Below are 27,562 nucleotides of genomic sequence, written 5' to 3'. Positions count from 1 at the left end.
GTTTGAGAGGTCTGTGTCCTTCCCTCACTGCCACAGACCAAGACACAGCACCACATACAGAGTAAAAAACGACTCCTCAGTGGGACTTGTATCAACTTCACACAAGACCAGTGCACTTTGTCCTTTCAACCCTTTCAAATTTTGAGAAGTCCTCTTGAACTTTGTATGGACGTGGAAAAAATTTTCTTAAGTACAGCTTCTCATCTATGCTGCTGACAGCTTTTTAAATGTTCAAACTGAATTTCTACAGTTTTGCATGGTGGGAAGAGGAAAAAAAAATAAATCCAAACTACATCAAGAATAATGTTCTTAGAAAATAATAAAGAAGTTGGTGAAAACAGAATTTTGACAGAATTCAAACATGGCCAAGGCAGCTATCTCACATGAGAACAATACAGATGCTAAGTCAGCTCTACTTTGCACATTCAATTCAACTTGTCTTTCAATGTGGAATCAGGCATGTAAACATCACCTATTAAAGCTCCAAGCGTAGCTTTTTCAATTAATTTCTTTACGGAAGAACACCAAAGTGCTTGCTGTACCATGGACTTTCCCTGCCTGCTGCACTACACAGCAAATATTCATTAGGTCAGACCAGATAACATTTTATTACCTGCTGCATTTGCTGCTGGAGCCTCTTTCTTTGCATACTGTCCAGAACAAGGCTCTGGAGAGGCTTCTCATTCTGAGGTTTTGATTTTTCTATCTCTTGGGGTGGCTTGATTGAGGACTTTTTCATTCTCAACTGCTCAAGTTGTTCCTTCACTGTCCGGTGTTGTTCATTCAGTAAATTGGCCAGAGGCTCTTCAAATCTGTTTGTGATCAGGCAGACCAAAATATAACAAGCATATGATTTAGTAACCATTCACATTCATTTAGAATATTTCACTCTGGGACACACAGTTTAAGAACTATCACTCCTGTACTACTCAACACTTTGACAGTATACTTCAACCTGAAAAAAGTTATTTATACCTTTGGCTTATACATAAATCTTTTCATCTACCACAGCACTGTTGGAGTTCTGGGATGAAATGCTTCAACTGTTTATTCCAAGAACAGTTAACAGTCTTGTCCACCGTTCCCAAATATACCCCATGGGTGTTCCACTCAAGTGCTCAGATACTCTCAACAGCAGTCAGGATCTATCATAACCTAGAAACCAATCCTATTTAACTTCTATCATCAGGCAAGGTCTAAACCCAAGGTATTATGGATGGCATTTTATATTAATAATAATTAATATTATAGTAAATATTTTATATTTATGCAGAGTACTCTACCAGACACCTGCTGAAACTACAGTAAGAACTACTCCAGTAGCAGAAAAGAGGATGCACATATTACTCTTATTTCAAAACCAGCTTCAGCTATCCTCTGCTCTACAACAGATCTTTTGTTTTAGCTACACCAGTTAACACTCATTTCTCCTAGTTATCAGCTTCACTTCTGTAACAGGCCTGAAGTCAGATACAAGTTTTTCCACGACGCTTTCAATACAAGGTATCATAAAACCAACAATAAACCTAGCAAATGGGTATTTTGCCACAAAACAACTCTAAGAATCCTGTATACAGACAAAACTGGAGAAGAAACAAGTGGGGGAACTGCCCAGCTGAAAATTAAATGAATACAACTAGCCATTATCAAAGAGAAATGCATACAAATAATACGAGAGCATAAAGTTTCCCTGCTTTTAGTCTGTAGCTGGTTTAAGAATTGCTGCACTCCCCTCTGGTACTGCTCACGCCAGAGAGAGCATCAAGAAACTCCAGCCTTCATTTTAGCTCCTTTCCCAAACAGATACAGCTTCATCTTGAGCTGATCTGCCCCATAAACAAGGAGACAGCATTCATGCCACAGTTCACCTTTAGCCAGTTTCCAGAACTGGTGAAACAGAGCAGCATTATTACCTAGACAGAAATGCTTTAGACCCTTTCCTCTTCAAGGCACTGTTTCAAGTATAACCCCGACCAAAAAACCAACAAAAGCCAATTTCCAAACTTTACAGTCATTTCAGACCTAGGCCTCAGCTATCTTATGCCTTTTTCCTTAGAAAAGGCCACCATTACACCCAGGCTATTTACTTAAAAGATAAGGTGACACAGTTGGTCAAACCCAAGTATTTGTAATCAAAAAAAAAAAAAAGTAAGGGCAGCAAGTGAACTTTACCCCTCCCTTTAACAATAAAAAAAGCCAAGAAAACAATTATTTTTCTGAAACTATTTCAGAACAGCCATCACCACAGTGCAAAGTACAAGAATTAAGAGCTAGAGTGGCTATTGCTCTGGGGCTGGGACCTTCCTTGCACAGGCCCTAGTGAGCTCTGATCAATATGCAGCAACACCCCAGTAGCTTCTCCACCCACTGCTTTGAGGTATCATTGCCAGCCATGCAGCATCCTGCCCCACCAACTACTGTTAATTTAACAGCTGAAGTGAGCGACTTAACAGGTAATGATACAATTTTTTCAGAAGAATTAGTCTAATAAAGGGGGGGGATATGTGGATGGAACTCAGAAATAAACACAATTTAAATACACAGGGACAGTATATGCAGCATGGAGATGAAAGAATCGGGAACAGAATCCTCCAAGAGATGCTGGCTTGTTGGAAGAGATCATTCTGAAAGACCTTGGCTGCTTTCAGCTATGACACCAATCGTTTAGTGCAGGCATTCTTGCTGTCTTTCTGAACAGTTACATTTTCACTGCTGCTGTTCATCATCTTCTTCCGACATATCACAATTAGTAAAGTCAAAGGTGGCAGGCAGAAAAAAGAAGGTCAAGTTAAGTGCTCAATCTCATAAATAAAAATGGCTCAGAGCTTTCTAAACAGTGGCCAGTGCTGAAAAGACATTACCTCTTTGGTGGATGGCACAGGATAGCTGCAGGTAACCACAGGCTTTTTATCATAGCAGAGATGTTATTTTTTTAATTTTACAACCATAACCAGATGATCCTACCTTAGTGCCTGTGGTGTATTAAAATTTGGCCGTGACTCTGTCACATTATCTTCATCTTCTGGACCTTCATCTTCCATGTTTGAGAAACCCATCTCATCCTGGAACTGACAGCAAATGTGTAGCAACAGTCAGGAATAGAAAGCTCAAGCATCCATCTACTACCAGACGTCTTTAGCTAATAAAGCCCATGACGATCCTCTTAGCACAGACATTCATCTCTGCAAGGACTTAAGGAAATTCCTATATATGTTCCTTCCCAAGGCTAAAAATTACACTTTTATGGTAGAGGCCTGTGCATGAAGTGAGCACAAAGCTTCTTACAGAGACCACCCCTTTACGGCTTCAGAGATTTCACGTCAGATCTGAGAAGGACCTGTTCTTCAGTGCGATATCAAATTCACCACTTACTGTCTCAAACAGCTCCTCCATCAGTTCATTGACTTCCTTTTCTGCAAGTAAAATTAAAAACAAATATGAAGAACTATTTTCCAAGAAACACTGAGCAATCCTGTCACAATATCAAGTCATTTAAGGAATCTTTCTCGTGAAGGGAAACTCTCCTCCTGCACAGAGAGGACCAAGGAAATGCCCCTGCTATTACATCCTTTTTTAATGCTGGGCTCCGAAAAGCTTCAGCTGAGACTTTTTTCATTAAGAAATATCACATAAAAACTAATTTTCAGAATTTAAATTTAAAATTATTTTAACCTGTAATAAGACCTAAACCAAGTGTGCTTTACTGAGAAGTGGTATGTTTACAGAGCTAACTCAAAGATTGTAAGGACTTGCAGAAAATTTATTTACACTCAAGTCATAAGGCAAGCGTTCAGTTCTGAACTGGCTGAAGCTTTACGACAGACTGTACTGTCATGTAAGTATTATTCTTCAGTCTTTGCTACGGAGTAAAGTTGCATCTGAGCACAGCAGCTCTGGTTAGATCCTTTCATGCATTCACAGAAAGCCAGCTTTGCACAGAAAAGCTGTTCAAGTCAGTACGCAGGTTTGTTTTTTTTAAATTAGCCTACACCGCAAAATCTTTACAACAAAACATTCACTTTCCAAAAATTAATTCCTAATCCTAACAAGAAAGGAGGTGGGATTGCCAAAGGACTTACTGGTAATTCTCACAGCACGATCATTTCTGAAGTCTTCTGTATCTGGTTCATCCAGATCTTCCAGGAAGTTGTACTCAGGGTCATCATCATCATCTGCTTCATCTAATAAGAAGCATGTTTTGAAACGCCATTACCCTGTCCCAAGATCAAGCAGTTGCCAGGAGCAGAAGCACTTCATTTACTGCCTGACCTGACACCAAGACAGTGAGGACTACTGCTTCAAATTAACTGTGTGTTCCTTCTTATGAAAGATATCAAGCCCATCCTCTTTTCAAACTGAGCTACTAGCATCCTTCTTTGTAGCCATTCCCACTTAGAAAAGCTGGATCTATTCTCTGTGACCTAAGCTTCAGCTGAATTTAGGAGTGAAGTAGTCTTATTTCAATTTGTGGTTTATATTCAATCTGCACAAAACTGTAAGCAATCAGTAAATTCAGGACAAAAGGAATTTGAGCCCCAAAGCTTGCTCTTGTTTCTTCTCAAAGAACAAAATAGTTTCTATCAAAACAAGTCACGTCCCTAACAACGGGCACCACGCCCTCAGATTCAGGTGTACCAACACTGCCAGGCCCATGACACAGCAGGATGAAGGGCTGAAACACATCCCCTTGGTTTGTGGTTGCCCGTTACTGCACGTGCTGGCTAGCAAATATGTACAAGTGAGACACCTGAAGTTTAAAAACCCTCACAAGATGAGGAAAGCTGAAAGCATTCAAAACACATGCATATTACTAAACAAGATGATGGCTGCAGCCAAGAACATCATTCATAAAATCGGAAGAAAAAGCTCCAGGCTTTCAGCGTGACCCCCAATTCCAGTGAATGCCACCACCAACCTCCACATCTGTCACATACCTTCATTCTCCACATCGTCGTTCATGAGCCCCCCAAGCCACCTTTTCCATTCTTCATCATCTGCAGTGTTGGGATCGTACATATCGGGTGTGATGTCGGGGGCTCGGAGCTCAGCCTCCAGCTGGCCCAGAGGAACATCCTTCAGTGGCCTCTTGGACCGGGTGCGGAAGGCAATGAGGCTGTCTTCCAGGGACTGAAATGGGAAGGAAAAGCACAGCCCAACTGTGGTAATAGTATATTTGCCTGCAAAACCAACTAAGCTAACAGGATCTCTTTCAAAAGGAAAACTATTTTCATTAGTTATGTAAATGTCACAGAATCATTTAACAGTCAAAACAACAGCAGTGAGAGACATACGAGCATAAAGAGAAAGCGCAGTTACAATAGAAAAAAACTAGAGGAACACTTCACAGAATCATCTCAGTTGGAAAAGACCTTGAAAATCATCTAGTCCAACCATTAAACAGCTACCAGCCCTTTACAAACAGCTACCTCTGTTCTCTCGGAGCTAGTGTCTTACACACCATGGAGACCCAACTTACTGTTTAAAGTTACAAAGGAGAGCAGAGTGCAGTAGAAGTAGTAGAAGAGAACATCAGAAAGCTACCTCTTTTCTAACAAACTTTGCTCAAACTAAACCCACACCGTTACAGCATCCCCCAAACCAGTACCTGGTAAGAATCCATGCATACTGGGCTCGAAGCCAATTCTTCATCCACCGCATGCAGCTTCTCCATGAACGTGCTGTCTTTGTTTTGCTTTGGTTTAGGAGGGGGTGGAGGTCCCATGGGAACAACTTCAGCACTAATATGTCTAACAACAGGCGCAGTAACCTTCTCCATCTAATTAAAAAGGCCTTTGTGTTAAAAGGTTTTATTTAGAACATAAATTTCCAAGGACAGAATAAGTCTTTTTCTGCCTGACGACAGTCTAGCACAATAGAAATGAGAGAAATGCTTCACAGAAGGATTCTTCATATTACGCTCACTTTGATGTTCAGAAAGTACAAATAAACTTACTATTCAAAAGACTTGCAGAAAAAGAGACATTTTGGAGATTGATTATTAGTCTCCACATCACTAGAGCTGATAAACCCGAACACTAGTAATTGTGGCACACCCCCAATCCTCCCAAAAACAAACCCATAGTGAATAGAAGGTGGAAGTATCAATACATTATCGCTCTTTCCCTGAAGCCAGTGTCAGCGGTCAGTGCTCACAGCTGCTGTCTCATTCCTGTCTGCTGCTATTGGGCTCTTATCCCCCTGCACACACTCCTTCAGTGCACAGTCACCACAAACACCTTTATGCTTTTATCAAAATCGCTTTCTCTAAGCCAAGCACAGAAACCAATTCTCCTGCACTCCTCTCAAAAAGAATGAGAAAAATAATCATTATCTGAAGAGGAGCACTTGCCAGTGCTTTTTTTAAGCACTGGTGTTTAATTTAGACTGCACTCTTTCTGCAAGGGTTCCACTTCACTGCTTACGCAGGAAGCATTGCAGTGGGACCCTAAAGCCACACAGCACTTGTAATGTCACCACGACTTTAAACAATTAGATGTGATTTTGCTTTTGCATTAATAATTTAGGAATAACCACTGAGAGTTGTTTCTGAAGAAAGCAAAAACTCTCTTGCAAGTTTACCTCGCAGAGGGTCCCTCCCTCTTCATCAGATGATCGCCTTGTCCTAGATCTCTTTGCTCCCCGTGGAGATGAAGCTGTGCTCTCTACATCACTTTCTAGCAAGCTCTACGGTGTAAAAGATGCAGAATGAAATCAATCATGCCACAATCTAACACTGCTTCAACTAATATTCCAATGACGCTTTTGAGCCAAACGAATAATATAGCATTGAAGAAAGGTGACTAGAAGGTCTGGGAAACTACAGCTTTTCATGTGTTAAATAAAGAGAGCGTTCCACTGCCTCAAACACGCAGACAGCTCCATGCTGAACACAACAGATCTTTGTACAAGTTGCATTTACCTCTTCTGCAGTCTCATCCTCATCCTCATCATCAGGCTGGTATTCTTCATCAGATGAATCATCTTCCTCAAGAGGAATGTCCACGAACTGAGGAGGCTGCAAGAGAACAGAAGAAAGGTGAAAGCTTTTTACAGGCAAGATAAAAGAGCTGCACTCTAATGGTGCACTGTCAGATCAAAGATTTCTAACTGAGGAAATACCCTGAAGCTTGGAAAGGAAGGAGACTACTGAAAAAGGCTGAAGAAACTGAAGAAATTACTAAAGTAAGACTGGCAAAGTAGTTTGAAAAGGCGCAAGAACGGGCACGAGTGATTTGGCATTTACAGGACAGAAACACTGCATGAGCAGACACTGTCTCAGAGACATTTCTAGCACGTGAATGGCCGTTCGCTGCTGAACCCTGCCTATGCCCAGACAATAAATCTGCTGGAGCAGGCAGAGCTCAGGAAAAAAACCTGAGATCCGGGCCGTATTTCCAGGTAGTCCTACAGCGTACAAAGCAGTCCCAGGGGGGAGCATCTCACAGCGCGAGGCCTGGGCTGTGACGTTCACTATCAGGAGTTTCATCCAGGTAGAAGCTGCTGCAGTACCAGCACGGGAAGCTGGAACACCCAGCAGAGAAGACATCCCCACGGCACCTCACCACCTCCTCGTGTTCTGTCTGCCCCGACAGCAGCTCCTTTGGGCCTTCTGTGCACCTGCTGCTCTGTTAAGTGCCCTGTCCTGCCGTGCACACCCTGTCTGCAATGCTCCTGATCACCAATGCTCCCAAAATGCTAGACACCCATCAGCTCCACCCCTCCAACGGGTTCCTTGCTCAGCAGGGTGCCTCTAGGACGGTCTCTGATTTCCCAGCAGTTCACTTACCTTCACCTCATTTGCCTTCTTAATTGGAGAAATATTCCATGTTGGAATCACCTAAAGAAAGCAAAAATAATTTAACTGTCTCTGAAGAGCACGGTGCTGCACACCTCAGACAATCCATTAAAACAAATGAGTGCTTAACCTTGATGCTTTCTTCTCCAAAGCAGCCAAGTAACAACGTACTTCAAACAAAGGCTTTCAAACTGCCCACGTGATCTCTACAGGCAGTAACTTTGGTGTAACGGATACTGTCAAGTCACTGCATTTTCTAACTCTGAACTGATTCTATTCTGCTCATGTAAAACTGATTGGTTTTTACATAGTTTTAACTTATTTCTTCATTCTAAGAGTAAATCACATAAAAGCACACTTTACACTTCTTTTAGAAGACCCAACAATCAAAAGCATTTGGGTAGAGGGAGGGTGGAACAGTAAAAGCAGATGAGTGGACTTACCACTCCTTTCTCCACAACTTCCTTCAGTTTGGAACGAGTCATTTTGGGTTCCTAAAAGTTTAAAACAAGACAACAACAATCTGTTCAGCTGTTTTCCTTAACTGCAGACTTTTCCCCAGCAACTCTTCACTGCAAGACTCTTTTTTTAAAGTTCATTACCTTTTAGACATGATCAGAGTGACGTCAAAAATAACCCCTCACAATTCTGTTCCATAATTTACACTCATACCCAGACACTGCTCACTTCATCCAGGTGGCAAATCTGGTAATGAGATGTAAATTATGGTACTACCTGTTGTGCCCACACTCCCCATAGTACATCATGGACCAAGAAGATAAGACTGGTGAAAGTATCAGGCATTCAGAATAACTGAAAAAGTTTTTTACTTACAAAAAGAGGTATATCTTCTGTCTCACTGATGGCTGCTTTCATCATGGCAACCACATGCTCATTTGTGATCACCTCCTACAGGTACACACAACAAAAATATCTTTTACATTCTGTTTGTTAAAAAGAAATAAACTTAAGTTTAAAATAAACTAGATGGAAACATGACAGAGAAATATTCAGTGAGCACTATACTTTGTGATTATACTGTAATAAAAAAAGATTGTTCAGTAATCAGACAAGAAAATATAAAGCAAGCACAAGCAGTGATAAAAACATTTGCACTACATTCTCTGTCAATACTCCACAGAATAGATTTCTGGCAGAAGGAAAGAAAATGGTCAAAACAAAAGGCCACACCAGTTTCCCTCCCCTCGTGTCACGTAATCAGTAAAATGTGCCAATCCCAGCCACACAAGAAATATTGCTATGAAGCTGCAACAGAAAACTTAAATCCTTAAGCGCTCACAGGCTTCCAAAATAGTAAGAGCCTAATTCTCTAGAGAAAGTACATAGTAACCTACTCTTTGAAACACTGTGCTACATTTCATAAAACGCTGTATATATTTAAAAGAAATCAGGAAAGGCAGAAGTGACCCAGTATCCATTAGTAAGTTTTCTGAAGGTTTCAGGGAAGGCAGGTGAATGTGAGATATTTACAGCCCCTCCACAGTGCCATGTGACAGAGAAAGGCATTAATTTATGGCACTTGCACAAAATCAGATGGTGAATCTATCCCAAAAAATCATGGCCAGTCTCCAGATTGTTTGCCACAGGGATTACAAAAAGGGAAAATTTCTGAGATCACCTGGATTAGAACAATACTGGCTGCAGGGTGGGCGGAAAGCAGCACAATTTTTTATTCTGGGGGAAAAAATACTATTGCTCAGCAGACCCTGCTCATGGGATAAACGGAAATCTACACCTAACATAAGCAAAGAACTGAAGTTTCACTACGCAGCTGTGACAGCACAGATATTCTTCCTGCAGTTCCTTCCTAACCACAAGTTGTGTGATAGACTAAAATGTTGGCTGGGGTCATTAGCGAAGAGTAATGCATTTCTGTCAGCACCACTAGAATTTCACCAGGATTTTATCATGAAACAGTTTCTTCAAAACAAGAAACAGTGAGTTCACAGTCTATCACAGTCAATCTCCTCACCCGGAAGCAGAAGTGTGCATTTTAGATCAGCTGCTCCTGCTATTATGGTACAGCAAGAGACCCATTTGCCGTTGTAAATAGATGGAAGTCAGGGATCAACACCTACTAACAAAGTCAGGTCCAGGTATCTTATATGTACACCACATTCTTCTCTCCTTATAGCTTTTTATAGGAGAGATTAGGACATGGGTGCCTACCACATCTTCCTTGTTTATTAAATCAAGTGCTACATTAGTCCTACACTCAAGTCTAGACTGCGCTTTGTTAAAAAGCCAGGCACTTCTCCGTTCCCTGTCACAGTTCCAAGCACTCACATGCAGGATGTTTCGTACGTTGACAACTGTCAGGTTATGTTGTTTAGCTCCATCTTCTAAGGTGCGATCGAGGGTATCATCTAGCTTGATGTCACAAGACAAAGATCCCTCCTCTTCTTGAGTTTTCCCTTCTCTTTTCCGTTTGGTTGCCTTCCTCCTCCTCCTCCTCCTCTCAATATCCTCTCCATCTTGGTCCTCTGAAAATTAACAAAAACAGAATCTAAAAATTCAAATACTTCACATCCAGCACATTCTGACAGCGAGTTCAAAACCAAAAAGCTAAAATCCTTCAGATACTGAAGTGGCAGCAGCTTTCCAACAGCAACTAGAAGCAGTCTTTTGAATGATGGATTCAAATTCTGCAGGACCTGAGTGAGTCACATTAGATAACCTTTATTTGCTTGACTATCTGCCATCTCTACTAGACTGATTTTACAGAATGGTCTCAGCAGCCCTTTTACACCTTTTCCAGAAGCAGGTGTTTTAAGTACACCCTCAAGATTAGAACAGCTGCAAAACTCCAGGCACCTCACAGCAAGAGCAGATTAGTTTCCAGAATTTAGTGTTTCCCAAGTGGTGCTGTTTTGCTGAGTCAGAAATGAAAGGATCCTAACTTCATCTGCAGGAAAGCAGTGTTTTTAGTAACCAAAAACTGCAGATCAGCTCTACCAAGTTCCACTTGGATACCTGTAGCTTATTTACCCACTGAATTAGAGCACTGGATGAAAACGTCAAAAAACCGTTTGCACCTAAACAGCTCCTGCCGTGGTGTGCACAACTCCAGAGCTCTGCATCTACTGTATCAAGTCACAGGTCTGTTCCTTGCCCAAAGCTTACCCAATGGAATAAACAGCCCCAAATCCTCATTTTCCTCATCAGTCTGCTGGGACCACTCACCAGCTCTGGCGTTCTTCAGTGGCTTCATCACGGTAGGATTTCTAACAGCCAGCTGCAAAGAACTTCTCACTGGAGACTCCTGCGCTGCAGACTGGTTTTCAGTCAGATACGGATCCCTCTGCGAATTTGCTTCCACCTCTGTATACAGCTTAGGTGCTTTCCCTGCAAAGGGCACACACTAGCTGCAGTCAGCCATGGCCTGTGGACACAGCTGAGTAAGGTTTAGAGGCTGCGGCCACCGCCAAACCTTCCCGTGGCCCATTCAAATCTGTTAACAATCAACTGCACGAGTCTAACCCAGCCGGTGAGTGACCCAGACACCCCGAGCACCGCGGCAGCAGCCCCTTCCTGCTGGAAACAAATCCAGGTGAAGAGATCCCCACCTCCAGCTCTTTCAGTCTTGCTCCCTCCACTATCAGTTCTGCATCCCTACGCTCCGGACCCCTCAAACGATCCAATCACAAAAACCAGATGATTTGGTTAAAACGTGGTTGCACTCCCTGCTGTATAAATACAACTGCACCAACAGAAATCAACAGCTAGGGGCAGGCACTCCCTCACCCAGACTACAACCTCAGGACACAGCCACCCTGGGCTTTTAAAAGCCCAGGCACTGCTGATGAGTGGCGACAGCCCCCTCCTGCTCCTATGCCGCACGGTCCTCGAAAACAACTGTCAACTGACCCCTGTTCCACTCCCCTTCCTGCCAACACAAAATCAGATTTCAGTCAAAATCAGTGAGCTAATCACAGCAGCCCAGGGTCCCACAAGGAAATGAGGAAGCACTGTCCCTTTTTGCTGCAACCTGGAGTTAGATGGGCTTACAATGATTATTAAAAACCAGCTGGAACCTAAAGTTTCATGAACACAAGGACAAAAACACATCGTCACCCAATAAAACCAGCTCCCCAACACCGCAGCAGGTGCTGCTCCGGGCTGGCACAGCGATCTGTGTAGCTGTGCAGAAAAATCAGATCAGGGAGTTGACCCAGACGGAGAAGAAAAATCACCACCCCCACACGCCCACTTTTTTTTTTACCAGATCAATTCACCCGTTTCATTGAGCTCAGAGACAAAGAAGTATGCCAGGTAAAGAGAAAAAGAATAGGACTGGTAATGTGAGGAAAGAGGGAAAACCCACTCATTTCAGTAAACTTAAAGACAACAGGAGTTACAAAGTGAGCATCGCTTTGATCACGAATACCTCTCAACTCCCTCACAAGCTCACACATCACACTTTCACTGAGTGAACCTCAGAGCTAACAAAATTCACCAGGGCTTTTTACACAAACTTCAAAAATATCTACATTCTGTAACGAATTTATCACTCGATATTAACACAGTTCTACTTGTATCAGCTCTCGTAAAGGATCACAGTAGAGCCCCACACAAGTGCCCCTCTGGACTACTTTTCTAAATGCTTGAAAAAATTACCTTCTGAGAATGAAAGCAAATATTAAAAACTCTGAAAATAAGTATTTTTGGAAGCAGCAGCTTGCACTTGTGCCTGTCTCGCAACTCAGTAGCCAAACATTTGTTTTTAAAAACTAAATGCAAGGTGAATGTTTCAAATGAACGCCTGTATTTACAGAGACTTGTCCAAAGACTGAAAGTACCATATCCTGCAGCAGGTAAAACCTGAGAAATATGTCTGTGAAACTTACTGTTAGGACTGTTCGCTATTACAATCCATAAAAGATTAAGCACCGAGGCAAGCCCCAGAAAATGCATGCAAGTTCGTAAAACTGGGTACTTTAGATTAGAAGTTTGGAAAAACAAACAAACAACTTCTGAAGTGCTCAGTGTCTGGCAGCGCTAGAGGCAAGCGGCTTAAGTTCTTGATTAGTTTTCTAATGTTTTAAGGAAGGAAAGTCCCCAAACTTTGAACATGGGATGGCTCCTAACCTGTAACACTTCAGAGAAAAAAACCCAAACCCCAAAACTCACAAGAACTAAGCACCCGAAGGAGCAGCGTTAACGAACACGGCCCCGAAGCGCTCCCTTAGCCCACCCGGCGACGGGCAGAGCTGGCAGGGCCGAGGCCCGCCCGGCAGCCGGGGGACGGCGTGCGGAGCCCCGCGGACACCCCAAAACCCGCCCGGGCCGGGCAGCGCGCAGCTTTACCTTCCGCCGCCGCCTCGGGACTCCGCAGGCCCTCGGGGAGCGGGGCGGCAGCACAGGCCTCCTTCGCGCCCGGCGCCTCCTGACCGGCGCCCGGGGCCGCCCTGGCGAGGGGCCTCTTCCCGCCCTTCAGCGAGGCCTCCCCTGGCCCCCTCCACACGGCCGGGCCGCAGGAGGGCGACCCGCCGGCCCGGGCCACCGGCGCCGCCTTGGCGGAGGAGCCGCCATCGGCTGCGTCCGCCGAGGAGGAGCCGCCGGCGCCGGGCTGCTCCCCGTCCTCCCCGCCGCCGCGCTCCCGCGGGCTCGGCGGCCCCGCCACCGCCGCTCTCCTCTTCTTGCAGGGCAGCATCTTCAGCGAGAGCGACATCCCGGCGCCCACCTGGAAGACAGGAAAGCGGCTGGCCGCGCGGCACCGCCGCCCGGGCCCCGCCGCCCCGTCCCGCTCGCTCCGCAGGAAGCGGAAGCGCCGCGGGGCCGGCCCGCCGCGCAGGCGCCGCGCCGCCATGTCGGCCGGGCGCGGGGAGAGCCGCCGCCATGTTGGCGGCGCGCGGGCCGCCAGCCCCGCCGTGACGACGCGGAGCGCCGGGGGCGGCGAGCGCGGCCGCCGCCATCTTTGCTGGGCGACGCCACCGGGCACCGGGCGCCGCGCCCGCTGCCCAGCTCCGGCGCTGCCCCCCGCCGCCGCCGCCTCCGCCTCGGAGGGTCTTCCCGTGAGGGGGGGACGGAGGGAGGGAGAGAGGGCTTGCCGGCTCTACTGCCCGCGCTCCCCGCAGCGCCCCTCGGCCCCGGTGCCGTCCCCCTGACGGCGGGAGCGGGGTGACCGGCCCCGCGAGCCCACGCACACGCCGCTGCTCTGCCCCCCGGCTCCTCGCCCGGGAGGCGCGGCCGGAGCCCCGACACTTGCCGAGTCACCGCCGGGCGGCTGCGGGGCGGGGCCGGCCGCCGGCTGGCGCGGGAGGGGCGGGCCGGGCCGCCGGGCGGGGCCGGGCGGGGCCTGCGCCGCATCGGGACCAGTCGGCAGCTCCTGCATCCCGGGCTGCGAGCATCCTCCGGGCGGGGGCCGGTACCGCGGCGCCTCCGCACCGGGCTCCGCATCCCGGCTGCCCCGGCCTAACCTGGGGCCATGGCGGAGATCACCAGCGTCCACCCCGGCTTCGGTGAGTGGGGCCGGGCCGCGCGGAGGGGGCCCCTTCCTCCGCCCCGGCAGCGCCCGGGCGAGGCCCCGCGCGGCGCCCGCCGCCCCCGAGGCCGGGCCCTGCGCGGCGCCATCGGCCCCGCTCGCCGCGCGGAGGCGAACCGCGCCGGTCCCCGCCGCCCCCCGCGGGCCGGTCGCCCCCTTTCCCCGGCGCAGCCAACACCCACCGCTGGCCGCCGGCTGCTGGGGCGGTGCCAGCGCTCGCCCCCGGAGCCGCCGCGGGAGCCGCGCCGCGGGCCGGCCTGGCCGTGGGCAGCGGAGCCCCGGCCCGCGGGGAGCAGGTGCGCGGCCGGGCCGGGCGGCCCCGCCGCATGACGTGATGTCTGTGCCGGGCCGCGCCGCGCCCCGGCCTTTGTTCGCGCCTCCCCGGGGGCTGAGGCGGCTGCGGCACCGGCACCGGCGGCCCGACAAGGCGGGGCCTGCCAGGGCGGCCGGGGAGGGGGGTCCGCGGGCGGCGGCGCGGGTGGGGAGGGGGCGGCGGCGGCGGCAACGGGGGGGGGGTTGGTACGGGCCGGCGGCAGCGGGGGCGTCTCGCCGGGCCGGGTGGCGGGGCGGGGGGCAAGGCCGGCCCAGGGGGCAAGGCCAGGCCGGGACCGGAGCGCGGCCCGGGCCCCCGTGGAGCCGAGAGCCGGTCCTGGGGCTCCCGGGAGCGCCTCGGTGGCACCGGAGAAACTACAAACCCTGCAAAATCATCAGAGGCGAAGCGGCCCGGGGCCGTGCCTGGGTGGCCGCGCTCCAGCCTGGCACAGACGTGGCGCGGCTCCCTGGGCCGCCGGTGAAAGAATTCTCCCGAGCTGGTATTTGCGAATATTTAAGACGCTTTTTTTTCCTGTAGTCCGGTGGGTGACAAGGGCTGGTACCGCAGCGCCGGGTGTCTGTGTCGGTTGGGTTTCTCCAGTCCTGAAGATTCACAGTGCTGCCTCTTTCGGGCCTCCAGCAATTGACTGACCTTCCCCTCAGACCATAAGGCCTTGTAGTTAAAACACAGTTACTAAATCTCCTTTAAATTCTGACGTACTTAATAACAATTCTTCATACTATTTAATTTATCTGAGGAGCAATGTATCTTATTTACTTTTTTACCTTCTGCGCTTCCTGGAATCCAAGAGCCATGTGCTGTCATCGTTGAACCGTTGGCCACCATTAGCCATTAGGGTACCGTTAGCAAACATCAGTTTTAAAAGGCAGTTTTCCATGATTTTTCATTAATTGGAAAATAATTCCGTATCCCAAAAAGTTGAGTTTGTTTCAGTTAAATCTCGGCTTCACATCAGCACAAAGGTCTCTTCTGTAAAGTTTAAATAAAAAAGCATGGCTCTGCTCTTTTTTTGAGAGAGGAGACAGGCTGTGGTGCCATTTAACACGGACATTAAGCACAGTGAAGTGCTCTGAAAGCTGCAAAAGCTTAACTAAAATTGGGTTTAGGCAGTTTTACATCACTGTAGTTTTCACCTGGAAGGAATTACGGAGACAGGACTGATGAATGTATGGAATGATTACATAAGTAGGAGTCTTCAGCCAGGAAAAGAGGGGTGTTACGAGCATTGCAGAGCAGGGAACAATTGCTCCGTTTCTTCTAATGCAAGAACAAACATCAAATGAAATGAGGTGGGGTGGGCTCAAAATAAAAGCCCTTGTTTACTCGTGCCGTGTAATTAAGCTGAGGAACTCTTTGCCACAGAACATTATGGGTGCCAGATTTAAGAGTTAAGATAATTTGATGGAAGAAGGATCACAAAGACTTGCTTGGTGCTTTCTAGTGTGACTGCTGGTGCCTTCTAAAAGTGTCCCATCAGGTCTGCAGGCAGTGAAGGGACAAGGGCTGGTTCTGCGAAGACACGATAGAAACAAAACACACACCCAAACCAGAGATCAGAATAAGGAGTTTTGGCATTTGTCCTTTTTTGCGTGTCCACTGAAGCTTTTAATGTCTGTGTATGCCTGAGTTGTGTTCAGGTTAGCTGTGGTTTAACCCCAGCCTAAGCACCACCCAGCCACTTGTTCCCTCCCCTCATAGCGGGATGGGGGGGAGGGAATCAGAAAAAGTAAGAAAACTTGTGGGTTGGGATGAAGACAGTTTAATAGGGAAAGCAAAAGCCACGCACGCCAGCAGAGCGAGACAAGGAATTCGTTCAGCACTTCCCCTCAGCAGGCAGGTGCTCAGCCACTCCCAGGACAGCTGGGCTCCATCACATGGCACTTGGGAAGACTAACACCATCACTCCAAGCGTCCCCCCTTCCCTTCCTCCTCCTTCCCCCCTTCCTCCTCCCTCCCCTGGCTCAGCTGGCCCAGCTGTGTCCCTTCCCAGCCTCCTCGCCTCGGGGGGGGGGGGGGGGGAGAAGAACAGCTCAGCAGTAATTAAACATCTTTCTGTTATCAATACTCTTTTCACCCCCATACCAGCTACTGTGAAAAAAATTAACTCTATCCCATCCAAAACCAGCACAAGCTGTTAAAAACCACTCGCTTAATTTCAAAGAGGAAACAAAACCAAAACTTGTGGTTTGGGGGCTGTTTTGTTTAATATTATGAATCCTTTAGTTCATTCAATCCAAGACTATACTTGCAGTGGGGCCTGAAACAGATTTATCTGTGAAGTCAATCACCATTGCAAAAGACTTCCAGTTTCAGTCTGGGAAAGCTTCTGTCTAACCAAAAGTGGTTTTGCCACTTTTGCAAAAAGGAGACGTATTCTCTTGAAAGTCAGAGTTTTCCCTGAGCCTATCAGATATTCAGATGAGAGTCTGGCAGTCTTGTCTTCTTGCCTGTTAACCTCAATAAATAGTAATGTGGAAAGAACAGAGAAAATACAAAGTCAAGGTGCTCTCTATAGCTTTAAGTATGAGGTTGGAAGATTATTTTCTCCTGTTTATGGTACAGAATGACAATAGGGAAGTCAGACAAGCTCACTGTCTTTACTAGCTGTTCCGTTTAGCTATTGCCATGATTGTCATGACCATGATTATTGGTTCTCCCTTTTACTATGGAAGCAGTTTGGACAATTTATAAAGAAAGAGATGTAGGGCTAGAGGGCCTTTTTGTTTCCTTGCTTCCAAAAAAAAAAAAAAAAAAAAATTGCTTTAATGATGATTAAACCAGTAATACAATGTTATAAGAAAAGCCTGGCTCTACCTTGCCCATAACCTCCCACCAAGAAATTGAAGACAGCAAAAATATTGCTCCCTTTTCCTTCCCTTTTAAGACTGAACAAACCCTGCTTTTTTGGTCTCTCCTCATCTTCCATCTGCTCTCCATCCGCTCCAACTTTTTAATCATCTTGGTGGCCCTTGACTGGGCTTGCTTGAGGATCTCAATGTAACGTACTGGGGAGCTCAACACAACTGGTTTCATTCTGTGTCTTGGTAATACTTGGTAATACTCCAAAGCCAACCGTTATAAATAGAAAATAACTAGCATGGATGCTAAAAATGAACACGGTGCTTTTTTATTCCAGCTTGTCATTATTGAAAAACATGGTTGACATAAGCTCTAGAAAGTATGAAATAATCCCTAAATCCAAATACAGGATTATCTGCCCCTTGCTTTTGGACATTGCCTTTCCACATGAAATTCTGTGTATAGCATTGGCCCCATATCTGCCCTAAGGGGCTAGGAGAAAACAATCACCCGTTAACCATTTCAGGCCAAAGTGATTTCTTTATTAACAATTTTTAAGGAGAACTCTAGAGCCAGTGTTATGGCCATATTTCTTACTCCCTTCCCTTTGTTAAAATAGAATTGTGTAATGTTTCTGAACGTGCTTCCGGCAAATCAAGAAACCATATTCCTGTGGAGACGCTGGTAATGCGGGAGCTTGATTTGGCAAGATAGAGCAGTCAACCCTTTGAAATTCTGAGCATGTGAAACACAGGTCAAGCGTGCCTCAGGAAGGGAAAATGTTTCCCATGTGGGAAAATATAAAAGAAGTAATTTTTTATTCTGGGGAAGCTTTGATCCCAAGATCATTGACTTGAGGATAACACAATAGTACGGTGCAGATCTCTCTGCAGCTGTGCTTGGCCCCGTGGGGGCACGGCCACCATGGAGGTAGGAGCCTGTTCTGACTGCTGTGTCTTCTCTGCAGATGTCTCTCCAGTTGTGGCAGGCCTTATCGGTGCTACTGTCCTTGTGGTTTCTATCTCAGTAACAGTTTTTGTGTGGACATGCTGTCACCAGCAAGCAGAAAAGAAGCACAAAACCCCACCCTATAAATTCATTCACATGTTGAAAGGCATCAGTATCTATCCGGAGACCTTGAGTAACAAGAAGAAAATTAACCGAATCCGGAGAGACAAGAATGGCACTCCTAAGGAGACTGCAAGGGGAAACCTCTTGGTGGATGCTGCTGAATCTGGTTTAATAGGCTCCGATAAGGCTCCAGATGGGCCGAATGCAGCCCCCCACGTCGACCAGCTCCCAATAAAAGTAGATTATGGAGATGAACTAAGTCCAGATCAAAGCCTCACTCCAGGAGGAAGTAAAACTTCCTCCCCATCTTCTCCAGGGGATGACGTCATGTTGGGTGAACTGACTTTCTCAGTGGACTACAACTTCCCTAAAAAAGCGCTGGTGGTTACCATTCAGGAGGCTCACGGGCTGCCAGTGATGGATGAGCACACTCAGAGCTCCGACCCTTACATCAAGATGACAATTCTTCCAGACAAAAGGCATCGAGTGAAGACTCGTGTACTTCGCAAGACGCTAGACCCAGTCTTTGATGAGACCTTCACCTTCTACGGGATCCCCTACAGCCAGCTCCAGGATTTGGTGCTTCACTTCCTCGTGCTGAGCTTCGATCGCTTTTCTCGAGATGATGTTATTGGAGAGGTCATGGTGCCCCTTGCAGGGGTGGATCCAAGCACTGGAAAGGTTCAGCTGACCAGGGAGATCCTCAAAAGGAACATACAAGTAAGTCATTTCATGCACAAGGCTCCTTGCCTTGTATTTGATCCCAGTGCTTTTGATCTGGAAGCCTCCATGGTTTAATGAGCAGCAAGACTGCAAATTCTTAGTCACGAAACCCGTTTTTCCCCAGATATCTATTACTGGTATTCGGGGGCTGTGCTCTTTTAAGTTAGGCAGCTCGCTGCTGGGTGGTTGTGGTGGTTTGAGAAGGCATGGTCACTATTTCAGCATAGAAATGATGAATGTTGTAACTGGTGATGCCAAGAAAAAAGGCCAAGTCCCCATCTCCCAGTAAAAGAGATGATAAACAGAACATTCATCTGCAAAGACAGACATCACAGAGAGGGAGGTTTGTCTGGTCTGACCATTTTAGACACCTGCACTTGGAATTATCCACACTGAATTGTTACTGTAAGTGGGAATACACCAGTGTAGTCAGAGGAGCCTGACGGGATTCCTCTTCTCCTAGAGCAGATCTCAGCTCAGATGAATCCCACCCTGGGTTACTACTTTTTTTCCTTACTTAAGAACAAAGTGTGTCTAAGATGGTTTTGGCAAATGTGGACATCTAAAATTCAGGTGAAATGAATCCCACTCTCAGTGTCTCGTTCTGTAAACTAGAAAGAGGAACAATCCATAGAAGATGTTAAGGCTCCCACTGGGGAAGATGTCTTCTGTCCTTAGAAAATAAACTATGCTTGGGTAGGAGGATGAAGTGGTACTTAAGATTTTTATTTTCTTACTTTATTTTTGCTACCCATCCTCCAGCTTCAATAGAAAAAGGCATTTCAGATCACTGTCTTAACACACTGGAAATAGCTGCTGGGCTCTATAAAATACCTCATTAGGTCCTAGAGTGGTGATATTTGACTTGAAAAGTTTTTTCTGCTATATGGGACACAACTTTTAAAAAAATGTTATTTAAAGGAGACTCTATGTCAATGACCCAAAACCAAAAGAATTCCAGCAAAACCAGAGTTCTGGTTATTACTCTGCTTTCCTTAGGTTCTTGGAAAGCTTTATATCGTGATAAAAGAAGTGGCTGGTTTAGGTTCTTTCAATACTATTCACTGCATTGACCACATCTCTTAGAAGTAATAGATTAAAAATAGAGGAAAAAGGTCACGCTAAATAAAAATAGATTTAATCAAGGATGCAAATTATTTAGCATTAGTAATCAAACCCCGATTTACCTTGGTGTCAGGTGTGCATCCTTGAAAATCTGTGTAGTTCCACAATGTCAAAACCCATTATTGAGCAAAGTTTTCAGTGTCAGAAAGCTTGAAACTTTTGAATTTCTAAAAATTTGAAAACTTTGAAAATCTGGAATTCAGAATTGCATTTAAAACCCAGTAAATTATTGCACTGATCCAGGCCAGCAAAGGTGTACATCCCATCCTAATGAACGTTCCCAATAATTTCTAACAGACGCTCTAAGAATGCAAATTACTCTGAAGTAACTGCATTAAATTACTTCAGACTAAAAGAAGCCCCAAACTCTTAACAACATACAACTACCCCTGCCCCAGCCACCTCTCTGGCTGTTGTATCTGGTGTATCCAAGGAGCCAGAGTTCTGAACATTTCCCTTCTGGAGCCAGGAACTTGCTCATATATTTACTCTCCTGGAAGAATTTTGCATGAACAGCAATAGCCTTTGTTACTTGCATTTGGAAAACTTCTCTTAAACACACAGAAACTGCTCAAATAAAAAGAAACCACCAAAATTATCATGAACATTTTCCGTGGTTGTTTTCCCTGCTAAGCTGAGTAAGTTGAAAGAACAGCTTCACCCCTTAGGTGATCACCGGAGCGTTGAGTGGGATGTTTGCTGTAGTGCTTCACCGGTTTGAAGGGAGAAAAAATTCCTTCATTTGGGAATCTCCCCCCCACCCCGCCCCCAGCCTTTGCTCTGCTGGGTTCACAGTACCAGACAGCAACAGGGGCAGGAGGAGGGCAAGGGACCAAGAGTGAAAACCTTGAGCAGGGAGCTGCTGCAGTAGCCCTGCTGGTGGTGCGTGACTGGCACCACATCATTTCATACCCGTTGCTAATGCTGTTGGCCTCGAGAGCAAATAAACTTAATCTAAATTAGTGCCATCTCAAGGAAAGTTAACGTAACGCCATTTGGAAACTACAACTAATTATCTTAATACTATGTTACTATTTGAAAGGATATACAGCAAGTTTAACTGAATAGATCTCATCTTTTATCTTCACCCCGTACCTTTGCAGACTAAACGGGCGGTGAAAGTGTCAGAGCACGCCCAAAGAGTTGAAGGGCTCGGCCGTTGAAGTTCCACCCAAAGTCAGTGAAATTTAAGCTCCTAAAACCCACAGACACCTCTAGCAGCAGATCCCAAAAGGCAGCCAGAGGTGCTCTTCCCCCAGCGCGTGCCCACCAGCTCTGCCCTCGTGGAAAGACAGAGTTCAAGGGGGGAGGCTGCAGTGGTGCTCCCTGCACGCAGTGGGCAAAGGGCGAACAGCACGGGATGACTTACCTCGTCCCACTCACTCCTTCCCCCAGAGGCTCCATCTGCCTGAGGCACTTAAAATGGCCTGCATCTCATTTTCTAACTTTCTAGGAATTTAGCACAAGGAAAGGAAGTTCTGGCGACCTCCAGCCCCCTGTATAAGACTGTCTTGTGCTAATAAGATCCTTCTGTTTCTTTTTCACAGAAATGCATTAGCAGGGGGGAGCTGCAAGTCTCCTTGTCTTATCAGCCTGTGGCGCAGAGAATGACTGTTGTGGTACTGAAAGCCAGACATTTGCCAAAGATGGATATCACTGGCCTCTCAGGTAGAAGCTATTTTCTCCACCTCTAAACATGTAGAAAAAAAAAAATTTAAAAATCTCCAAGTTGACTTTCAGATCTTTTCACCTCTCTTATCTGAAGATTTTGTTTGTTTGCACGCTTGTTCTCAAACTCTAAGGGCAGTGGATCACGATGAATGATCCCTCACTCACCAGCAGATGGTTACACAAACAAAACGAAATCCTTCCTGCTGGGAGACCAGCAGTCACATCTCTCTGGCATCACCTGGTTATTTTCTGAAGACAACATTTCCCAAATTCAGCACAGCTCCGTGATGCTTTGGCCAGACTGTGCAGGCTCTGTGCCTTCACGCTGCTGTCGCTCAGCATTGCCCCTCGCAGTATTTTTTCCACAGCACAACCACTGCTTGGTGTGTTACCTCAAACCCTGCCCCTAGGAGGGGAGGGTCAAAGAGAGCAGCCTGAAAAAGAGGAGTGATAGCCTCAGAACAGAGAGGATTAAGCTTACATGGGATTTTTTTAGCTTTTTGTTGTTCCACTATTTGAAGAGAAGAGCAGTTGTTCTGGCTATCCTATTGTCACAGTCACAGAATCTCAGTCTCCTGAATCCCCCCTTAGCAAAGTTTCCTTCAGGGTTATGGCAAAATGGTTGGAATCAACCTGACGTTCATTAACAGCCCAAATGATAGAAAATTTAGTCCTGTTTTTGCAGCTTTGTCCTGTCCACCTCAGAAAGAAAACAAACTAGGCTCAATTCTCTACTATAGGACTTAAATTTTACTCTTTCTTAATAAAAATAAAAGCTTTCTATGTGTGGTCTCCAACTACAGGATAAATTTTTTAACTGTTCTACCTGCTGAATCTTGCCAGACTAACATAATTTCTTTATATAATCTTTATATTCTGCATAAGCTCAGAATTTCAGCTGGATAAAAAAAAAAAGGTGAAAATCAGCTGGTGTCAGCTGGGCATGTGACTTCCAGCTTCAAAACTTGTGTTGTGAAAAAAAAAAAAAGCACTGTGTGCCTGCTATCTTAATTTAAATCCTAAACAAGCATCTGCACAAAGAGCAAGCGGACTGATAAAACAACAGTGTGAGAATGATGGAAAAATGAAGGCTTGGTTTTAAACTTTCTTTTTTCAGCACCTTCCACTACAAATGTTTTCCATCTGCAGATTATTAAAAAGTGTTTTGATGCTTTGTTGGGCTATTTCCTGAAAGAGGGTAAAAATATTTGTTATAGATGACAGTGAACAGTGAAAGTTTTGGCCAGCTGGGCACCGACCTCACCAAAACTCTACGTGTTTGGTGTTTCTAGGATGAGTTACTGCAGTTCACGTGTGACTGGCTTCCCCCCAGTCCCCAGGTAGTGTTGAACCTCATAAAGACGTTGCGCAGTGACCACCAGCTGGTTGCTTTGCAATCAGAAAATACACCAACAGCAGCCGAGCCCACACCATTTGCTTGAGCTGGCTCACGTTCAGCAGCTAAAGCCCACCCGTCACTTCCAGGAGCCTTCCTGGGCTGTGTTATTAGTTCATTTCTCTTTTCTCTGGCAGATCCCTACGTTAAGGTGAACGTTTATTACGGAAGAAAGCGCATAGCAAAAAAGAAGACTCACGTGAAGAAGTGCACTTTGAATCCTGTCTTCAACGAATCCTTCATTTACGATATCCCCGTCGATCTCCTTCCTGACATCAGTATTGAATTTCTAGTGATCGATTTTGACCGTACCACGAAAAACGAAGTGGTGGGACGGCTGATCCTGGGAGCGCACAGCGTCACGGCGGGGGGCGTGGAGCACTGGCGAGAGGTGTGCGACAACCCCAGGAAGCCAGTTGCCAAATGGCACAGCCTGAGCGAGTACTAGCGGAGGGTACGGCAGCCACAGCCGACGCGTAGAACAGACTTAAACCTTGTTTTAGCTGTAGAACTAAACTTTCATAAGAAGCAGCAGCTGATTGGTTCTCTAGTGATGTGATTTTGCAGGGCACTAAAATTCTAAAGAGCATTAAATGGAAAAAAATAAAAAAACCACGAATATATATAACAGTGTAATCACACTATTGCATGCCTAATACAAACAAATTAGTATAACTACCAATATCAAGTTGCAGATTTTAATACAATTATCTGTCACTATGGAAGTTGTGTTTGTGCCGAACTGTCTTTGCTGGTATTCACCAAGATTGGCCTGTCTTTATTAGGCTTCTCCCAAAGTTTCTGAATTCTGCTGTTTAACCTCTAGTTTCTTGTTAGTTTGCCTGCCCATTGGTTCTTGCAGTTCTGTTCTTTGCTGGTTTGGGAGTACCAACCGCATCTCCACATAAAGGTGGTTTAGAATTCTGCACTAGCACAAAAAGAAAATACAGGGGAAAAATGGCACTTTCCTTCAGAGAAGAAATAATTCTGTTGTCAGGGACTGGAAGACTTGCCGTTGCGATGTACTTGTTGTGGAGCTATGAGGTCACAACGTCCAAGATCTGCATCTAAAATTCAAACACACATAAACTGATCACGTTGCTTTTGCCACAGGAAAGTTAGCACAGGCATGATCTCACAGACTGTGAGAATTGGGGAAACTCTGCTCTATTTCATGTTATTCAACCCTGTCTGTGCGTGAAGGGCCCAAGATAAAACCAAAAACTGACATGTAAGGAAACTCTTGATGATTTTTTTTAAACGTTAAATGTGAAATTCTACACGATTGAGAAGTTCTGTTATAATGGCATAACATACCTGAGATGGGAAAATATCTTTGGGGAGGAGGTTTTAAGTGAAAAGATGACAAAAACTTCCCTTCATTCATACTTGAGTCAATTTGAATTGTATATGATCTTGTAGTTACCTAAGAGCCAGCTCTCAAAAAAGGAGTAAACATGGGACAAAGCCTGTCACTGCAAAATGTGACAGGCTCTTCGTGAAGTTAATTTTAGAGTTTCAAGGCAGCTTGAGATAGTTCTTAAATTGTGAATGACTTCTGAGACTTAGGATTTGCTCACCATCACCTCTGAAGTGTAAAAACGTTGCGTGACCTGGAGCACTTCAGGCTATTAACCCTGAATAGTCAGTAGTTTTGAACAGAAGTTCATAAAAGTTCCACAAATAGAAGTTTGGAAGTAGCTGCGTTCGATCTCATGGTAAACCCTCGCCTCTGAACTGGTTTTGTACAAGACAGCAGCATCCTGGCAAGTAATTCAATTTGGCTGCTTATTACATTCAAGCCAGGAAAGATGTAAGGATGCTAATTGGCAGCAAATAATTAATTGTAAACATTGTTGGTAAACTGAGCGGAAATAGTTATAACAGGCTGTAGAAATTAAAATTATTTCTGAACTCTCCAATGGAAATATGAAGCAGAAGCGAGCTTGCAAAGAGGCACGTCAAGACCACAGATTTTCAGTAAACACTTAGTTGCTTCCAGGCAGCCAGTCTGTTCTGTGCCCTGTGGAATGTAAATCACGTATTATAATTTTTTAAATTTTAAGATCGTTTAACTACTTACAGGACTTGACTACTGAATTTTAGAGCCCTGTTGGAAAAATGATCCTTTCCACCTTCATGGTACTGAAAGAAGAATAACTGAGCAAGTCTTACTCGGTTTCCTCTCCAGCCACCACGTAAAGCAGCAGCTGCTGGGAGGGCTCCTCGTGCAAACAGTCAGCACTTTGTTAGTTGGCAATACTTGGGCATCTCTTCCTAAGAAATTATTTTTGGAAAGCTGGATTTCCTCACTCGTAGCATGTTACTCATTGAACCTCCCTTCCAGGCAGTGTCTTTTTAGCAACAAAAGTTGCACTGAAGCTGAAGCTCTCTAGTTCTCAGCCTTGCATGGCAGACAGAAGCGTGGACTTTGTTCATGCTTTCTCAATCCTGACGATGAGGATTTCTGCCTGAGGTTACAGTAGATTTTATCTTTGTCTTAAATGCTTTCTAGCTCATGCTCTATTAGTGGCCCACAGCCACAAACCAGAGAACGAGTTCTCCCTTGGAAATTGGTGTGTAGATCTGTTTCAATCCTAGTTTTTGCACTAAGCAATTGCGTTGCTGAAGTTGAGCAACTGTCACGACTTTTCCTCGGAACATGCTTTCCAACACCGCTCCAGCCATCCGAATAGGATGTACTAACAACAAACAACAACGTTTCCTTCTCTCCCTTCGGTGTGAAAAGCATGCTTCAGCCTAGATGATCTCCTTCTAATTCCTTTAGTTGCAAAGGAAAGATGAACTTCTTGTCAAGGAAACACGCTCAGGGTAAATAGACGTAGGCTATCGGGCAGATAGGAGTAGCTCCAACACTTCTGGAATAATAGGAAACTGAAGATGTGCAGATATATATTTTTTAAAACGTAAAAATAGACAGTAAGTGACAGCGGACTCACTGTAAAATCTCCCAGGTGTGGTTATTCTTTACCTTGTGTCTTCTATTGTAAAATTAACTTGGACAGTTACAACTTTGTGTGAAAAAAAGAAAAAAAAAAAAAGGTAAAAAACCTAACTCAACATGTGTGAAACTGCATAATGCTGTAAGCTAATCTACATTATGTAATGCTATCTTGTATGTTGAATTTGTTAACGCACATTGAGCGTGCAAATAAAAATTAAATCACTTTAGCTGCTGCCTGTGCCGTGTTTGACCACACATACACGACTACAGGAACAGGACTAACAGGAATCTGTTTCTAAAAAACAGGCATTTCTGCCGTGACAGTGCACAGGAAAAGCATACACAAAATAAATCTCAAAGAAATAAAGTGACAGAATGCAGTATAACACTATTACTTAAGCGTTAGCGCATACAGAACCTCTCCGTTATCTACACAGCATTATGATTTGGCATAAATGGATATTCATTAGTTAAATCTAATCTAGGTGAAAAAACAGGACATTAGACGGGCAGAAAAAGAAGCAATTTGACTCCAATATTTGTAATTTAAAAGCATTCCTTTTAGTCAAAGCTGAGTTCTCCAGGAGCACTTCTGTCCTCTCGCTGAGGGATGTGACAGCCTCTGCTAAAGGACAGTGATCTGCCTTCCCTGACTTGTTTTTCTGCAGCTCCCGTCAGCACCACACAGACAATATTGCCAGGCACAAAGCCACGTCTTTAGAAAATGCCAAATAGTACCGAGCAGGAGCTGTGTTTCCCCAGCAACACAGACCACAGCCAGCACTTCAATGCCGTACTTCGCTCCTTTTGAGAGCTTCCCACGTAGCAAAGGACCAACCTCCGGAGGCGTTTTAGGTGTCCCGGTCCTTAAAATGAGCTGCAGGGCTCGTCTTCAGGGAACCAGTTTCAGCCCAAGCCTTACAAACAGATCGTGTAACGCCCCAGAAAAAGGGACGTGGCCAGCGCTGCAGCTCTTCACGCGGCAGAAGGGTGTCACACTCCGAGCAAAGCGCCTCGCATGCCTTCTCCAACACAAATACACCACAGTTGACACTAAAACCCAACTCTCTCCAACTTTACTCCAGGATAAAGATGAAATTTGTAATTAGCCTGACCTGACTCCTGCTCCGGTGCTTCAATCCCAGTCAGACAAGGTGCCAAACAGACTGCAACACCCG

General features: G+C 45.6%; 2 protein-coding genes across 3 annotated transcripts in view; one reads left to right on the top strand and one right to left on the bottom strand.

Moving 5' to 3' along the window:
* GON4L (gon-4 like) overlaps positions 1-14,215 on the bottom strand; it is a 30,147-nt gene extending 15,932 nt beyond the window's left edge. Inside the window, 15 exon segments of the mRNA XM_074929032.1 lie at positions 614-812; positions 2,965-3,068; positions 3,373-3,413; positions 4,080-4,181; positions 4,935-5,127; positions 5,606-5,776; positions 6,580-6,684; positions 6,920-7,015; positions 7,787-7,837; positions 8,239-8,289; positions 8,630-8,704; positions 10,103-10,299; positions 11,000-11,161; positions 13,124-13,616; positions 13,619-14,215. Coding sequence (XP_074785133.1) covers positions 614-812; positions 2,965-3,068; positions 3,373-3,413; positions 4,080-4,181; positions 4,935-5,127; positions 5,606-5,776; positions 6,580-6,684; positions 6,920-7,015; positions 7,787-7,837; positions 8,239-8,289; positions 8,630-8,704; positions 10,103-10,299; positions 11,000-11,161; positions 13,124-13,616; positions 13,619-14,215 — 2,637 coding nt within the window.
* On the top strand, positions 14,119-26,611 carry SYT11 (synaptotagmin 11). Of its 2 annotated transcripts, XM_074929037.1 has the most exons (5): positions 14,119-14,277; positions 18,401-19,224; positions 21,900-22,020; positions 23,364-23,366; positions 23,557-26,611. In XM_074929037.1, the coding sequence occupies exons 1-5, from the start codon at positions 14,244-14,246 to the stop codon at positions 23,865-23,867; spliced, it is 1,293 nt and encodes a 430-aa protein (XP_074785138.1). In that variant the 5' UTR covers positions 14,119-14,243; the 3' UTR covers positions 23,868-26,611. The 2 variants fall into 2 exon arrangements, with proteins under 2 accessions (XP_074785138.1, XP_074785137.1); XM_074929036.1 differs by lacking the exon at positions 23,364-23,366.
* The last annotated feature ends 951 nt before the right edge of the window (positions 26,612-27,562 follow it).

This window comes from Athene noctua, chromosome 29, assembly GCF_965140245.1.
Source record: "Athene noctua chromosome 29, bAthNoc1.hap1.1, whole genome shotgun sequence".
Taxonomy (NCBI): Eukaryota; Metazoa; Chordata; class Aves; order Strigiformes; family Strigidae; genus Athene; species Athene noctua.
This window is presented reverse-complemented; position numbering and strand designations above follow the sequence as displayed.